General features: G+C 45.4%; 1 protein-coding gene across 2 annotated transcripts in view; it reads right to left on the bottom strand.

Annotated features, from left to right (window-relative positions):
- Nucleotides 1–12,131, bottom strand: part of Ezr (ezrin) — a 47,151-nt gene extending 35,020 nt beyond the window's left edge. The window contains exons 1-2 of one of the 2 annotated variants that reach the window (XM_087187904.1): nucleotides 12,032–12,131; nucleotides 11,415–11,514 (exon numbers count right to left, since the gene is read on the bottom strand). In XM_087187904.1, coding sequence (XP_087044030.1) covers nucleotides 11,415–11,426 — 12 coding nt within the window. In that variant the 5' untranslated portion in view covers nucleotides 11,427–11,514; nucleotides 12,032–12,131. Of the gene's footprint in view, nucleotides 1–11,414; nucleotides 11,515–11,732; nucleotides 11,966–12,031 lie in introns of those variants that run through there. The other variant, XM_087187905.1, reaches the window with a different exon arrangement.
- Nucleotides 12,132–16,528: the final 4,397 nt, after the last annotated feature.

Here is a 16,528-nt window from a genome sequence, read left to right as displayed (position 1 = left end):
AAAAACCCATACATTTTATGTCCTTGCCATGGGGCAACCAGCCCAGTCCAGTTTCCTGAGGACCAGGGCGGGGGTGGGCAGGCCTTAGTGACCCTTCTCCCACCATGGGGCAGACACTGGTCCTGTTTCATAGATGCCAAGAGCACTCTGAAAGAACTTCTGGAGTCACTTTAATTAGGAAATTCAACACCACATCCCCTCACTTCTTTTCCAGACCATTCTCACGATTCCCCCACCACCACCAAGTCAACTTTAGAGGATAAATGCTGAATTCTTAATAAGTATTAGGACACAGGAGGGTATAGCATTAACACAGAAGCTGGGTCTTCCAATAACTTATGCTGCAGGTATCTACACTGATATATTGTTATATAAATGTATACATTTTAAGTAGAACTAACAGTTACAAAGTAACTATTTTGTAGGGTGACTCTGAATGCATATCATTTGGTGTAAACTCAGAACTTTTTTTGAACACAGGATCTCTCTTCAATTGCTCAGGCTGGGCTTGAACTCGTGACCCCATGATCTTCCTGCCTCAGCCTCCCAAGTAGCTAGCATTACAGGCATGTACCACCATGCCCAGACTGACAACTTTATTAAAATGTTAGAAAAAATGAAGGTTTAAGCAATTTTCTCAAATTCTGGTAATCAAAAATACTCGATATAGTTCTTAGATGTTATTCCTAAAGTTAGAAGCTAGTGATTTGAATCTTTTGAATAGTAAACTTTTATTTCTAAATTCCAGGGTGAAAATTATGTGAAACTCTCTCTCTACATAAAGGGACAGTCCATGTAACTAATATCAATCCCATAACTTCAAAAATATGTAATGAAATTTCAAATCTTAAATAGCTCCTTTTCTGCCTCTGAAACTAAGCCACTTCTTGCCCTCAGACCCACTTCCTGTCATGCTAAGGCTGCTTAACAAACACAAACAGCAGACAAACCAGTCTTATTTGTACTCATTATGATCACAGAAAATCATGACCTCAGACCCAGAAGGGAACTTTCCGAGCATTCGCTTAAAAAGAGGGTCGCCTCTCTACTTCAAAACTGAGCTGGAACAGTCGCTGGAACAGTCTGTTCTGAGATCTCCCGGCTGTGCTGCTCCTCGCCCCTCCCAGGTTCTAGGCCTGTGCACACAGCCTGACCTGCTAACGGTCTGTGAAAATGCTGCTCCTGCACCCTGTACTACCTGTTAAGTTGCAAGATGCTTTCTTTGTGGCTATCTGTAAGTAGTCAGGACCCACTTCTTCCACGCTGGGAATGACACCGGTCACGTGTGCAAATTTAACACGAGAACTAAACTGCAATTACTGGACACCACTTTACACAGGAACAGGGAAAGAAATAATCGAAGGATGTTATATTCTGCAAAAGAAATTATTCTTTAAAGAAACAACCTACATTCTTCTCCTTTCCTCACCCCAAAGGCAGGCAAAATAAGTTCTCATTAAAGGTCACTTGCTCATCTAATAAATTCATGAAACTGAGCCTATAACATGTGAATTCAGTTTTACTAGCTGTACCACACATATTTTAGCACCAATTTAGTTCACTGAAATGTGCAGTTAATTATACACATACACCAGGATCTTGTAAAAGACAAAAGCAAGAGACCAGCCAAGATGGCTATTACATGCTACAATGGTTTTTAATCTAGACTCACAAAATGTAGGAAATGAAATTCATTATTCATTTGGAATGCACTATTTTCTTTGTAAATTTAGAAGTCTGAAGTTTTTCCTTTCTAATCTAGTAGAATGGTAGGGGGAACCTGGGAAACAATAAAAATGTCAAAACTACATAATTACTTTGCTAACCTGTTATTTTGGGGAAGGACATATAAAATAAGCCAAACACACAACAAGTGCTATTTCTCAGACAAATCTCTCCCCTCATAAAAATCACAGGTTCAAGCTGGGTGTGGTGGCACATGCCTGTAACCCTAGCACTCAAGAGGCTGAAGCAGGAAGAATATAAGTTTGAGCCCAGCCTGCAACTTAGTTATAGCAAGAGCTTGTCTCAAAAAATAAAAAGGACTCCAATGTAGCTCAGTGCAAAGGCCAATACTGGCAAAAAGAAAAGACAAGTCTTGTTCCCAACTGGATCACAGCACCTCCCTCCCTTGGGAGTACAAAGTACTAATGGAATAGCTGGTAACCGAGAGTTCTATGTGTTTTCATGTCAGCTGCAATTCTAAGAGACCTCCTTTAAAACATGTGCACGGGGGAGGGAGGATGCAATGGCCCACGTCAACTTTTTAGTTGATCTGTTCAAATCCTATAATCCATCTGGTAGTCTCATTTTTACACTATTTCCACACTGCCTTCTCCAGCCAGATTCTTTTTTTTTTTTTTTTTTCGGTACCCGGGATTGAACTCGGGACCTTGTGCTTGTGAGGCAGGCAGCAGAACCACTGAGCTAAATCCCCGGCCCTCTAGCCAGATTCTTAATAAGACACCAAGCTCTTCCCATCCTACCTCCTCCTCAAAGACCCACTTAAAAGTCTCACCCAAAGAACCATGTATTATGTAAGCAAATACCAAAAACCTGGTGCAACACCCTCCCTTCCATAACTCAGGCAATGCAGCACCTAATGAGAACACTACATTAGCATGCAACACAGTTCACAGAGACCAATCCCAATCTATTTATGCTCTAAGATTTTACTGAGTGATCTGTGGTTCAAATTTCTCTTTAGGAACATAAGGAGCAAGACTGAATCTCCTTCCTAGACACATGGTACAAGAAACCTAGACAGGCAGCAATGGAACAACAGGCAAAATACTGCCAAAATTCCCTGGTCCACATCACCTGAGAAATGATGGGCAAATCTAGGGCAGCCTGGCTGGTGAGGAAAGACTTTCACCAAATCTACAAAGACTGCAAGCAAGGTCTTGGTAAAAGATCATTGTGGCTCCCTGTTCAGCACTGAAGTGATTTGCTAAAAAGCTAGAACATATCACACTTTGCCCAATCATAAGTCACTCTGTGAAACAATTTTAACTCTTCACCCAACAAAGAGTTAGTAAAAGAATAAAACATAGGGCTGGGGATTTAGCTCAGTGGTTCCACTACCTGCCTCGAAAGTGCAAGGTCCTGAGTTCGATTCCCAGTACCAAACAAAACAACCTCTACTACCTCCTGGCAAAGCCTAGATGTAGTATTCCTACTCCTTCTGGACATTATATTAGTCTCTCCCACAACAACATAGCTTTTGAAAGCAAGTCTTCTCTCTGGGAGGACCTGCACCCTTTAGACACCAGACAAAAAGGCTAAATAATTAGACCTGTGCCTGCTCTCCTGGGCCTCTGGACCTAGGGCGACACCAGGTTAGTGTGCATTTAAGGCTGAAATGCACATCTGATGAAACTAATTCTGCTATCACTGTGGGGAGGGGGCAATTCCTTAAAAGGTCTTTGAAGCCAGGCATTGTGGCATGTGCCTATAGTCCCAGCACTCAGGAGGCTGAGGCAAGAGAAGGCAGCCTGAATTGCATAGTGAGACCCTGTCTTTAAAAAAAAAAGAAGGCCCTTGTATTTACCAATGTATCCCTAGGATCTAAAAACCTGACACAGAAGGTATTCTACATGTTGGGGGCATGCAGACACACTTCATTGTGGGAACAAAAGGATAAAAAGGTAAAATCTATTTACTGCATTATTTCATTAGACCGTCTAAGTCAGAGGGAAAAGACCACCATGGGAAAAAAAAAAAAAAAAGAATGAGCACCATGAGATGGAAAAGCTTTTAATCAGATTAGAACTCAGTAGTTACAAGCAGAACACAGCCTTTCCCAATCGGGGCCAGGTGCCTCCTGTGGGCACATCAGCCATCACAGGTGGGCACGCAGGGTCTTGTCTCCAGGTTTGCAGGTGTGCAGGCAGAGGGAGCAGAAGGAACCTGCCCAAGATTGCCCACTGTGAGGCAGGCATATTTACCTACGTGGTTATCCCCTACTTATCTGCCAATAAAGCAAGAACTTGAAGTTTGCTCTACAAGTAATGATGCTCTTTTTTGGAAACCACCTTGCCTTTGCAGTCAGGAAAGCCAGGGCTCAAATAAACAAGCGTGAACATGGCTATAGGAGATAAGCTCTGTGAAGTGTAAAATCCAGCAAAGGGTGGGATGGTGATGGAGTGGTCTAAATTTGGGATTCAATTATGACAGGGCAGCTGGGCATGGTGGTGCATGCCTGTAATCCCAGCACTCAAGAGGCTGAGGCAGAAGGACTCCCAAGCCTGGGCTATTCAGAGTGAATTCAGGGCCAGTCTGGACTACATAGCAAGACCCTGTCTCAAAAAACAAAAAACAAAAGAAGAATTATGATACTGCCTACAGTCAGAAATTTATATACTGTTACCAATGACTAAGAAGCCAATTCAGGGGGTGGGGATATAGCTCAGCGGTGCCGCACGTGCCTGGCAAGTGCAAGGTCCTGAGTTCAATCCCCAGTACCAGAGAAAAACGAACAAACACCACCACCACCAAAAAACCCCCCAAAAAACTCTTGTACAATATTGGGCTGGGGATTTAGCTCAGCACAGCCCAGCACCTGCCTGGCAAGCTCGAGGTCCTGAGTTCGATCTCTGGTACCAAAAAAAAAAAAAAAGGCAATTCACTGATACAACATTCTCTTTCCAACTCAAATATCAGATACAAATTGCTTTCTTTTAGCCTGTGCCAGAAATCTGTCATTAGATGATAGCTTAACGAATATGACACAAGATACTGCCACTTCTCTACGAAACAAAGAACCGGCGGGAACACCAGCCTTGTTTAAAATACTAACTCAGCACCAACCATGCTTGCTCCTTGGTGACAGTTTTTACAACAGATGTCCACTCAGGGCCAACGATGCATTTCATACCAGCTCACAAAACAATCTTTTGTTCCTTGATTTAAAAAAAAAAAAATTGGAACCACTAGCGTAGCTCTGCTTCCAAATACTAGTCTAGCCATAAAATATACACAAGGTTATAACAAAGACTAATAATTACCATTATCCTACAATCAGGGATTGGCAAAAAAAAATTTTTGTAAAGGGCCAGAGAGTAAATACTTTAGGCTTTGAGAGCCTTAATTGGTGTCTGTGGCATATTGTTTTTAAAACCATCCTTCAAAAACATAAAAACCATCCTCAGCTGGCAGACCTTACACAAACAGGCCACAGTCAGTATGGGCCTGCAGGTGGCAGTTCCCCTGCCCTTCTTAGGTGAAAACAATTATGTATTTACACTATCTGATATGGCCACTGTCATTTTAACACAGCAATGCTGAAACGATCATTTCTGAAGCAAAAAATAGGTTTTAGAAAGTGACTTCAAACTTAACAAAAAGATTGGCAAAACCTGATATACAGTACCTGTAATGTAGCTTGACCCTTGGGTGATAATCCATTCCTCTATTCTTATCAATAAAAGTTGGTCAGTCAGATGTTTTTTATTTTGTCTTTAGGATTTGATTTCTCAAATATATTAGGATTAAAAAGGATATGTTAGAAAAGTTTTCCATTTCCTTTGAAACAGCATTATCATTTATTTATAGGTGGCAAAGAGAAGAACAGAAACTGGAACCAACTTCTGCTGCTAGAAAGGCATCCTGTATAGCCCCAGAATAACTCATGGCAGGGGCCACTGTCCCAGCATGAGGCACACAATGGCATAGCCCAGGGCTTCCACACACAAGGAAGGAGCCCATGTGAGCCATTAAGGGATTCTAACAATGAGGACACACAGGATGGAGGAAGAGAAATCAGAGCATCCCCTTCTAGTAACATTAAATGTTGCTGTTTGACAAACTTTACCTGGTTTATAGGAACTCCAAGTTCTAGCTAACAGGCTACACTGAAAAACCAGTTAAGACATGTCCAGGAAAGAGAGACTACTCACAGCAAGTGAAGGTCAACTGTTTCAATCTCAGACACAAGCATTATCTTAAGTTTATTTTATGTAACATCCTTCTCACTTCAACTTTTTTTTAGCTGGGTGTGGTGGCACATCCCTGTAGTCCAGCTACTCAGAAGGCTGAGGCAGAACTACTTGAGGCCAGGAGATTGAGACCAGCTGGGCAATATAGTAAGACTCATATAAAACAAAAAAACCCAACAAAATAAACCGTTTTAAATTCCCATTTTACAGATGACAAAGTTGAGGTATAAAAATGCTAAATAGCTTGCCCAAGTACAAGAAGGAAATTATTTTTCTTATGGTTCTTACTTTTATTTGGAAAAAACAATGAATGTTAAATATGTATGTTAAGGATTTTACTCAAAAATTTGAATTATATTACAGCACAGTATTTTTTCTGGTTCCAATTTTTTTTTTTTTTTTTTAATATACCGGGGATGGAACTCAGGACCTCGCGCTTGTGAGGCAGGCATGGTGCCACTGAGCTAAATCCCTGGCCTTTGTCTGGTTCCAAACTATTTACACAAGCATCAAGTTCCTTAACAGGTATGGCTGGTGAATACATTAAGAAGGAAAATAATGCAACTTTTTGGTCTCTTCAAATAAACATTTCCTATTTAATTAGTGGTAACAGACATTTAGCACTTAAATTAAAAACTAATAGAGAAGCTGAGGAGTCTCAATGCAGTTAATACTGAAATGAAATAATACATAAGGGCTAACTTAAGCATTCCTAATTTTGAAACCCAACTGTGAATTTTATTGCTTCTGCTTACAGAGATGAAATATCCAAGTACTAAAAGAAATCAGGCATACTAAACCATCTTACTAATCTCCAAACTACGAAAGATACATAAAAATGTAAGTCTAAGTAAGAAATAACATTAAGAAAAAGAATTGGGCTGGGGGTGTGTGTATATACCTCAGTGGTAGAGAGCTTGCAAGTTCAAGGTCCTAGGTTCCAACCTCAGCATTACCCAAAAAAAAAAAAAAAAAAAAAAAAGGAGAGGGGGAAAGAAAAAGAATCGTAACTCATTGAGTGATACTGGTTTCCTTTCCCAAAATGTAAGTATTAATAAAATTATTCATCTTTTTATTAGAAACCACAACACTATCATTTAGGGCAGTAACAAGTGAGGCCAGTGTGGAAGGAGCAAGAGAAAAGTATGAGGATTGGCTTTATAGGGAATGTCTAGATTCCTTCTCTTTAAAAACAAAATAGACAGGCATGGTGGCGCACACCTGTAATGCTACCTGCTGGGGAGGTTGAGGCAGGATTCCCAAGTTCAAGGTCAACCTAGGCAACTTAGCAAATCTCCGTCTCAAAATAAAATTTTAAAGAAGGGCTGAGGATGTAGTTCAGTGGTAGAGCACTTGCCTAGCATGTGTGAGGCCTTGGGTTCAATCTCCAGCACTAAAAAACCCAAAATAAACAGCCAAACTTTGAGACACAACTGGTCACCGCCACATTAAGTTCTGCTGCTGGATGCCTTGTGGACAGAAGCTCGCATGGAACAGGTAACTCTTTCCATCTAGGTTGGCCTTGTCCTTCTGGAGGTGGAGACCCGTCTTCCAATCTACTTTTCCCCACTCTCAGTCATAATCCAAATACCAATAAATGAATGCTACAGCACTGAAGCTAAGACTTGAGGAAGGCAGGAACTTTCACCTGTCACAGACTCAAGTTTACTAACAACACGTACAAAACCAGACTCTCAAACTTCTCCTGCATCTGGTCCTTCTCCAAGATTCCTTATCTCAGCAATGGCCCCACCATCCATTCTGTTCTGTAATCCTGCCTGACACTGCCCTCAGCCAGCACATCAAGCCACCAGGGCCTGCCAATCTACCTCCTCAAGAGCCCCCAAGTGCGTCCACTTCTGTGCTCTTATCACCCCTGGTCCAAACTGTAACCCTCTCCTACAGGCTACTCAGGATGTACTGCTGATGCTTCTCTTCCTGTAGTCTCACACTATAGGCTGCAGTCAGCTTTCCAAAAGGCCAATCTGACCACATCACCATCTTCTAGAAGGTCAAAAGCCTGAAATAAGATCAAAAATGCCTGAGCAAGGCTGACTAGTCATGGCCTGACCTCTGACTGCTGCCTTAGCCCCTAGCCGAACAAGCCTTCTCATGGATCCCGGGCCCATCCCACTCCCCGCTACCCCCACTGCTGGGCTGTGCACCTGGACTTGCTGCTCTGCTTGCCAGCTCCCTGCCCCCTTCCCACTTTGTGCCCCTTCATCCCCTATGTGGCACAGCAGCCCTCACCTCCCCAGGCCGCCCTCCTGACCCCTTAGTGTCAAACCCACCCCCAACATGCACACCATGGACCCCTCTTCAGGCACAACTGCTAGACCTGCAGTTCTGCATTCACTGTGATTACTATCTGTCCCCAAGCCAGACTGTAAATCCGTGATGACAGGGCCTACTTCTGTGTCTGCCACTTGGGAGGCTCAGTAACTCAGTAAATGTCTGCTGAACTAATGGGTGAACTATAAATATTCATCATGCCTTGCAGCATGGTGATGGCAGACTAGTAACCCTAGCCAGCATTTCTCACCACCACATGCCAAAATTGTAGTTACCTAATTCACCATGGGCCTGCCAAGATGGAGGGAGTGTAAATAGTCCCAAGTGTTCTCAATGAAGGGTGGGGGCAGGAGAGGTTAAAACATATCAGTATATTCAGCAAATTCTGTCCCTGATAAAAATATTTAGTGGAAAAGCAAGTATTCTCAAAGCGATAAGGTTATCTTGGAACTTGTCTTAAAGTTTTGGCCCAAGGCAAACCTTTTACATTAGAAACTTCTGTGGTAGCACTTTAGACACCAACAGAGAGCCCTGGTGACAGCTGTACAAGGTCTTGGCTGGCCACCACCTCTTCATACCTAGGCTCAGGGTTTCCTCCCCAAGTTCCCACACCTCCTTTTTATCCCAGGAGGAAAGCAAGAGGGAAAAAGTCAGGAAGGAGGAAGAAGTGCCACAGGCCACCCAGCCTGAAAGGGTAGCACAAGTACTGCATCCTTAATTAGCTCCAGTGCCAATCCCCCCGTCCTCAGAAGAGGCCACATGGCACCCACTCCTGGAGACTCGCCTGACACAGGTCTAAGTACCCTCTGGAATGCCAGTCTGCCCTCCTGTGAAGGCACTGAAAAAGCCCCAAAGCACCCTGCACAACAAATGAACAGACACCCTGTCTTTTTAAAAAGTGCTCTAAGAAGCAGTATTAACAGAAAACACAGCAAATGAGTATTATTTCATTTTTACTATTTATGAATAAAGCCATCTGACTCCATTTAGACAAAACAATCATTAGGTGGAAATCTGAAACCTCAGGGATTCAGATGTACCCATTTCCAAGTGTGATTGGCCTTTAATCCTGTTACCACCTAGTGAAATTCTTAGCTTAGGCCAAAATAATTAGAATCAACAACACTTTGTGCTGGGCATGATGGCCCACACCTGTAATCCTAGCACTCAGAAGGCTGAGGTAGGAAGATCGCCCTGAGTTTGAAGCTAGCCTGGGCTACATTTTGTGTTCAAGGACAGCCTGAACTACAAAGCAAGGCCTTGTCTGTCTCTCATAAAACAAATCAAAAGTAGTCTCTCAAAAACTTCCTTTTGTTATTGAGGCTGATACACACCGTAATGGGCTGCTGTCCTTCCTGAGCAATTTAACAACTTGTCTTTGTCAGAAACAACTTAAATTCTTACCCATCATAAAAGACCTTTAAAACAAAAAAAGATTCAAACATACTTCCCATAAGAAATAAGACTTAAAAAGGAAGGGTAATCTGACACATAGTGCCTGCCACATGGATGAACTTTGAAGACATTACTTATGATACAGGAAATAAGACAGTCACAGAAAGACAATCAGAAACTGTATGATTCCACCAATTCGAGTTCCGAGAGTAGACAAATTCACAGAGAAAGAGTACAGTGGTGGTTGCCTGGGGCTGGGAAATGGGGAGTTAGCTAGTTAGTTTTATCCAGTGCTGAGGGTCAGGTTTGGGAGGATGTAGTTCAAGAGCTGGATGGAGGTGATGCTTGCATAACAACATGAATATTTTTAATCCCGCTGAACTGGACACTTACAATGAGCAAGATGATCAATTATATGTATATTTTACAATTTTTAAAATAAAAGAAATTACAACTCATGAAGAAGACAGAAGGAAAAATAGTGAATGGAAACAGGTTAGCGCCTTTTTTCTGAGAGCTATCTTAACAGCTGAGTGCTGCCTCCTTTAGTGAAATCAGGAAAACCACACCAGGAACTAATCTTTTGACCAGCCCCTCCGTGTCCCCAGTAAGGAGTTGTAAGATTTAGGCTTTTACGTCACAGGCGTTGTAGAACTTGGAAGTCATGTGTCACTTTTAAGTTGGAAATGAAGAGTTTGGGGCAGGGAAAAAAAATTCTGAATCATGAACTACTTTGGCTAGGCAAGCAATCTGCCACTGAGCTACACCCCAGACCCTGTCTCAGGAACTAGTTGTCTTAATGTTGTAAATTAGGCCTAAAATTATACCGGGATCTAAATCCTTACCACAGTAACAGTAAGTGCTTTAACAGTGGAGCAACACGTCTAATGAAGAAATCCTTTCAGAGAACAAAATTTAATAGTAAAAACCCCCCCATGATTACGGAACCAACATGTCTGAAAAACTAGAAGCCGTACTTTGAAGAATCCTATTTTCTCCATCGTGATTTAAAACTCAAAAAATATAAAACTCTCTGGCTAGTGTCTAGTCAACAGCTCATCAGAGTTAAAGCAGGCATTTCTTAAATACTCTAAGAAATGCCCACTCACTAGGAACCCACCTTGCTCCCATAACCCCTAGGCCTGGCCAGGAATCTCAAGACAGACTCAAGGACAGAGGTGCTGGGACGTAGCACCTCATTCAGCTGACATTCATGGGCAAAGCAGGACCAGAGCCCTAGGAGACGCCTTATCAAACTCCCCGGGCTGCCTCATCTGCAATTCAAGTCCGCGGCTAACCCTTTCAGAGATAGGAATCGTGGTGTAACCAGCAAATTCCCTGGTTAACAGCGCAGCGCCTCACGAGCCCGGAAGGGGTCCGAAAGGAGACTGCCGCTGCAGAGCCGATCTTCTCTCCAAATGCCCTTCTCATTGCCCCAGGAACGTATGGGTTGCATGTGGCTTTGAACACTTGATGAGACAGAGAGGGTGTAGGTCGTCGGAAGCTACCTGACTCTTCCCGAGATTTGACCTTTGTTAAGAAACCTTGGAGTTGCATTCGCAGGCAATTTTAACACAGATAGAACCCTCTGGTCTTTATGAAACACAACTTCGGGGGAGGGGGCTCGCAGAGAACAGGGCTAGAGCGAGAACATCACCACAGTGTGGTCTTAACGTCCCACAAAGGGTCAGCGTCCGATTTCTGTCTTACCCACTTACAAAAGGTCCCTTTAGGACCGAGAACAGCCCCACCCTCGCGCAGGTGACCCGGCCCGGACCGCGGTCAACTTACTGGCTTCGGCATTTTCGGTTCCTGGGGCGGGGGGGGGGGGTTCTGCTCCGATCTCCCGGAAATTCGGCTCTGCTCCAGCGACTGAAAGGGCTCCGACGACCTGCAGTCAGAGCGAGGCGCTCAGCGCACGGGTTTAAGAAGCGGCCGGGCGGCGCCGGGTGAGTCACCGCCCAGCCGCGGGGGGCGGGGCGAGGGCTGAGGTCCGCCGGGCAGCCCGCTGGCCGCACACCAGCAAGTTTCACTTTGTGTAGCAACCGTTGCCCCAGAGCTGCAACCGCAACCGTCAAACCTTTGAGAAACACTGTTTAAAAACCGTACCCGCCCGGGAGTGGTGGAGGGACGGCGCCGGCCAGGAGGCGCGCGTTCGCGCAGCCCGCGCTCCGTTCTTCCTTCAGAGAGGACCGAGTGGAGGGGAAGTCTCCCTGCAGCCCCACGGAGATCCCCGCCCAGGGCCCCGAGCCCTGTCCCCCAAGGTCGCTCTCCTCGGCTCCACACTGCCTCTTCGGCCGCCGCCCCGCCGCACCTGTGGTCCAGCCCCGGCCACCGCCCCTTCTGCAGAGTGCGCGCGCGACCCCGCCTGGGCCTTCCCGCCGCCCCCGGCCGCGCGCCTGGCTCACCACAGCTGAGATCTCGGCCTCTCCTTCGAGCGTGCCCGCCGCCGCGCGCCAGAGAGGCCCTCACTGGGCGGGGTCGCGGGGTCTCGGGGCCGCGCCCCTTCCCGCCCCCCCCCCCCGCCAGCCCGCCGACCTGCGGGAGAGCCCCGGGCAAGATGGCCGTCCCCTCCCCCGCCTCGGGCCTGTCCGTCTGGAGGGGTCCCCGCCCCGCCCTAGCGCCCTCTCCCTCCGCGCCCCGGGTCCTCTGGCCCCGGGAAAGGAACTTGGTGGGATTCGCTTTTCCTCCGGAGCATAGATGTGGGGTGCGAGATTGTTCCACATCGGACACAGGGAACTCAAGAAACTGGAAATAAATCAGGCTGGGCGGGCGCCACGGGACAGTTGCAGGGCCGTTTTGGGGGTGGGGCCGCCCGTCCTTGGCGGGATAGAGGCCGCGTCCCGAGAGCCTGGCCCCGGGCCGCCCGTACCTGGCTGCGGCGACTCTGAGCACGTGGTCCGCGCAGCCTCCGCCTTCCCGGGAGGAAGACCCGGGCGTGGAAGTTGCTACCTCACAGCCGGCTGTGGTTAAAGTCCTAATTTGTGGCCTTATTTGATTTGACTAGCAAAACAACTCCATTGGGAGCCGTCTCGGAAATTCTAGGAATTAAGTTATTCTTTAAATTTTGTTGCTAGTAGTTCTCAAGGGGAACTTTGAAATCACAAGGAACACGTGTACCTTTGTGATCAGAAGGATTTGTCACGCCTGGATGGAGAGTTCCCGCTGGAGCTGTTGCTTTCAAATTCTGGTTCTGACACTAGCAACACCAGCATCCTGGGAACTTGCAGGCGTGGAAGTTCACAGGTGCTCCCCAGCTAGGGGGTTCAGAAACTCTGGATCTGGGCCCAGCAATTTGTCAACAGGTCCGCCATGATGATTGTGATGTTGGCTAAAGGTTGACACCAGAGCTTCTCCTGAATACCTCTGCTGAGTAAATAGTGATGTCCCACCTGTTGTGGGGCACGCAGCTGCTTGGGCACCCCGGCCAGCACCTGTAACTTCTCAGCTGCAAGTCCTGGCATTTCAGAAGCTGCTGGAGGGGCAGCCCTTTTCTGAGATTTTGTTCTCCAATCAGCAAGTCTGTTCTCTCAGAAAGATAAATTTTCATTTTTGCTAAAATGAAGGTATAATGGTAACTGCAGTAGGAAGTAATTACGAAAGATATTTAAATCACCTACAGTGATGTTTCATATTGAAAATTGAACATATCCCTCCTAACACACCCCACTCCACTGGTGCCTTATCAGTAGCTGGAGTCTTGTTAGCCTTTTTTGGTTCTTAACTATGTTGATAGGACATGCCTCTAATCTAATTTTTATCACTCAGTTTACAGTATATTGTCTTTTCAAATGGATGTTTGGAATAGCAGTGGCCCTAGACTTTCTGGAACATTTCTGAACTTTACCCTTCAGGGCCATATTGAAAATGGCCTGTGGCAGTGTGGTAAAAATGAAAAGATGACAAGGTTTAGAAGTAAACAGAGCTAAGGCTGAATTCTGGTTCCAGCCCTGCTCATTTGGTCTCTCGAAACAAGCCACATAACCAACACACCTATCTCTTTATCTTTCAAGTGGAGACAATTGTTCAAATATGGTATTCTTGGGACTCTGGGTCACATAATGCTAACATTTAACTTACTCAGGTTCACCATCTATGTATACATATTCCTCTTGTCTCACACTACGTAAGCATTGTACATAACATGTCTGTATGGGGTAAACCCCCATAAAGCCATTTATATTTTGTCTTATGAGTACTTTAGAGGAGTTTTCAAGGGTAATTTATTTTCACCTGCCTTTAGAATCTGGAATCTTCTTTAGAAGATTTAGAATTCTTTAGAATCTTCTGCCTTGTAGAAGTCTGGACTCCAAGGCAGACCAGGACACTTGCTTGGAACAGTGGCTCTGAAGCTTAGGTATGCAGTAGGACCTCTCATGGACCCTTCCCTAGGAATTAGGGTTTAGGGAATCCCAGATGGCTCCTGAAATCTGTCTTTAACAAGCCTCTCCAGATAATTTCCTTGCATTGGCTTAGGATGTGGCAGGATCCTGACACATTATTACCTGTCTTGCCTCCCTCTTGACCCTCCTTTTGTGAAGCTGTCTCCTGGGTTCGAAAGTCATAGGTTTGTTGATGTATGATAGTGGAAGGAAATGTGGAAGCACTGGAACCAGAAGTCCTGCTGTCTGTTCGTCTGCTGGCTGTTGGTCTTTACTGACTCATTTCAGGGTTTCAGCTAGAGGAATGTAACCATATGTCCTCACCAGGAGCGGGCAAAAGACCCTTGGTACCTTGCTTGGAGTTCTCAAGGCAAGGGCAAACCACTGCTTTGGAAAGTGTCAAGGACTAGACCTGTGGTACAGAACAGTTACACCCTCTGATACACGGTCTAATTTTTCTATCAAGTCACCTAGGAGCCTGTCTCCACACAGGGGCCAGGTTAATCAACCAAATTAACAAAGTCCACAAATAGTATGACAATCTCTAGCCTCACTTGCTTCAAAAGAACGGTCAATAGGCAATAGGAAAATATGTCTAGAGTGCCCTTGGCAAAACAAGGATCTTGGTAAAATTTCAGCACTTAACCTTGAGGGAAATTCAAGACATGGGAATATGTCTGGGGACAGGGAGGTGACACGCTTAGAGAAGCTCTGAGGAGGTTCACCTGCATTGGCAATATACTTCATCGAAGTGTTTGTCCAAAGGTGCCCTCTATTGCCGCCTTTCTCCCTCTTTGTAGGGCTGAGATATTAATTTTAAACCTAACACTAGGGTAAGTTTTCACTGGGTGAGATATAGCTGCAGAGAAATAAATATTTCATGAAATCTTATACAGTCCCATGAACTCAATATGCAAATTCCTGATATCTTTGAATTTTTTCTTTTTCTGACCTCTGGAAGAGTGACTAGTCCTTTAAGAGTGGGTGAGAGATACATAAACAGCCAAGGACTCCAACAGCCTGGCAGGTGCCACTCGGCTGTCAGTGTGCATTGTTTCTGGGAATAATTGTTAAGGAATTTTAATGGACGATAAGCAGGGATAGTTTCTTGGTTTTTTTCTTTTTTGGTGTGTGGTGTTGGGGATTGAGTCTATTGAATCCGTTGAGCTGTGCACTATCTCCCCTCCTTTTTTGAGACAAGGTCTCCCTATGTTGCCCCAGTTGGCCTTGAACTTGCTGCCTTGCTGCACAGCCTCCCAAGTAGCTGGAGTCACAGACTCATGCCACCTGTAGCTTTTGGTTCTATTTTGATAGTATACCTTGTATAATTTGGGTCTGCCAAAAAGAATTCTGGCTACTAGTTGTTCTATTTTAATTGTTTCCTTGGCTTGTTTGATAATTTGTATAAATGCTCTTAATAATTTTTGTGTAAAAGAGTACCAATGACCACATAATTTGTGTGACTAATAACTCCCAAATAGCATAGCTTCTGTATTTTTTCTTACCTCTTATCATTTTCCCCTTTTTGGGAAAAATTTTCCATCTTAAAAGCATGTAGCATAACAAGTAGTGGAAGAAATCTTAACTCTCATCTGTTGGGAATCTCTCATTTTATAGAGGAAGGGGGCCCATCATGATTAAATTAACTGTTCTCATTCCTGCACCCAAACTTCTCTTGTCAAGATTACCATTTCCTCCATCTTGCTGATCAGGGGCTAGACGCCCTGCCTCATCTTCCCCATCTCCTGAGCACTCCCCTAGCACATTTTCTCCCTAGGCTTTGCATGACTGTCCTCCTGTTCCTCCTCCACAGCCTCTGGCCACTCAGCTGAGCACAGGCCTGGGCTCTTATCTGTGTACACTCCCTTTCTAGGTCATCTCCTCCTCCACAACCTTGGTTTCTCCACTGTTCTCGACTCCCCTCCCAGCATACAGCCCCACCACGAGCCATGTGGCTGTCTAGAAGGCGACCTTAATTCCTGTTTTTGGCATGACCCCAGTCTACCCTCCCGCCCCTGTACATGCCATCCAGCAGACCTCACAGCCCCGTTTGCAGAACCTAGCAGAGCAGGTCTTTCCTCTGCTGCTGAGATTTGGAATAAAATCCAGCTCCTCCTTGGCCCATGTGCCACTTCTTCTCAGCTGCACCTCCTGTCTGTCACTCTCCCCAAACTTGGCTCCCTCTCTTCCTGCTGCCACCTGGATTTTAGTTCTGTGGCTGTGTCAGCCCCTTTCCTGCCTCAGGGGTCTACTGCCTGATGTGCCCCGCCTGGCCTTTGCCCAAAGGATCCCTCCTCTCAGAGCAGTTCAGAAATCACCCATCTGAAATGCTGCCCCACCCCAGTGTGCTCCTTGCCCCTCACCTGCTTCACTGACTTCAGAGCCCTCACCTCTGCAGTTGTCTTGCTCATTTGTTGCCTCCTGCCCCCCGGACTGCAGTGTCTGTCTTGTTCACTGCTAGGCCCTCAGCAGCTCCAACAGTGCCTGGTGCATAGCAGATGTTCATTAAACATTCCTTGAGTA

This window comes from Heterocephalus glaber, unplaced genomic scaffold (genome assembly GCF_053883595.1).
Source record: "Heterocephalus glaber isolate CG9 unplaced genomic scaffold, H.glaber_assembly_v1.0 deba00001523, whole genome shotgun sequence".
NCBI lineage: Eukaryota > Metazoa > Chordata > Mammalia > Rodentia > Bathyergidae > Heterocephalus > Heterocephalus glaber.
Note: the sequence above shows the minus strand (reverse complement) of the source record. Positions and strands in the feature narration are given on the sequence as shown.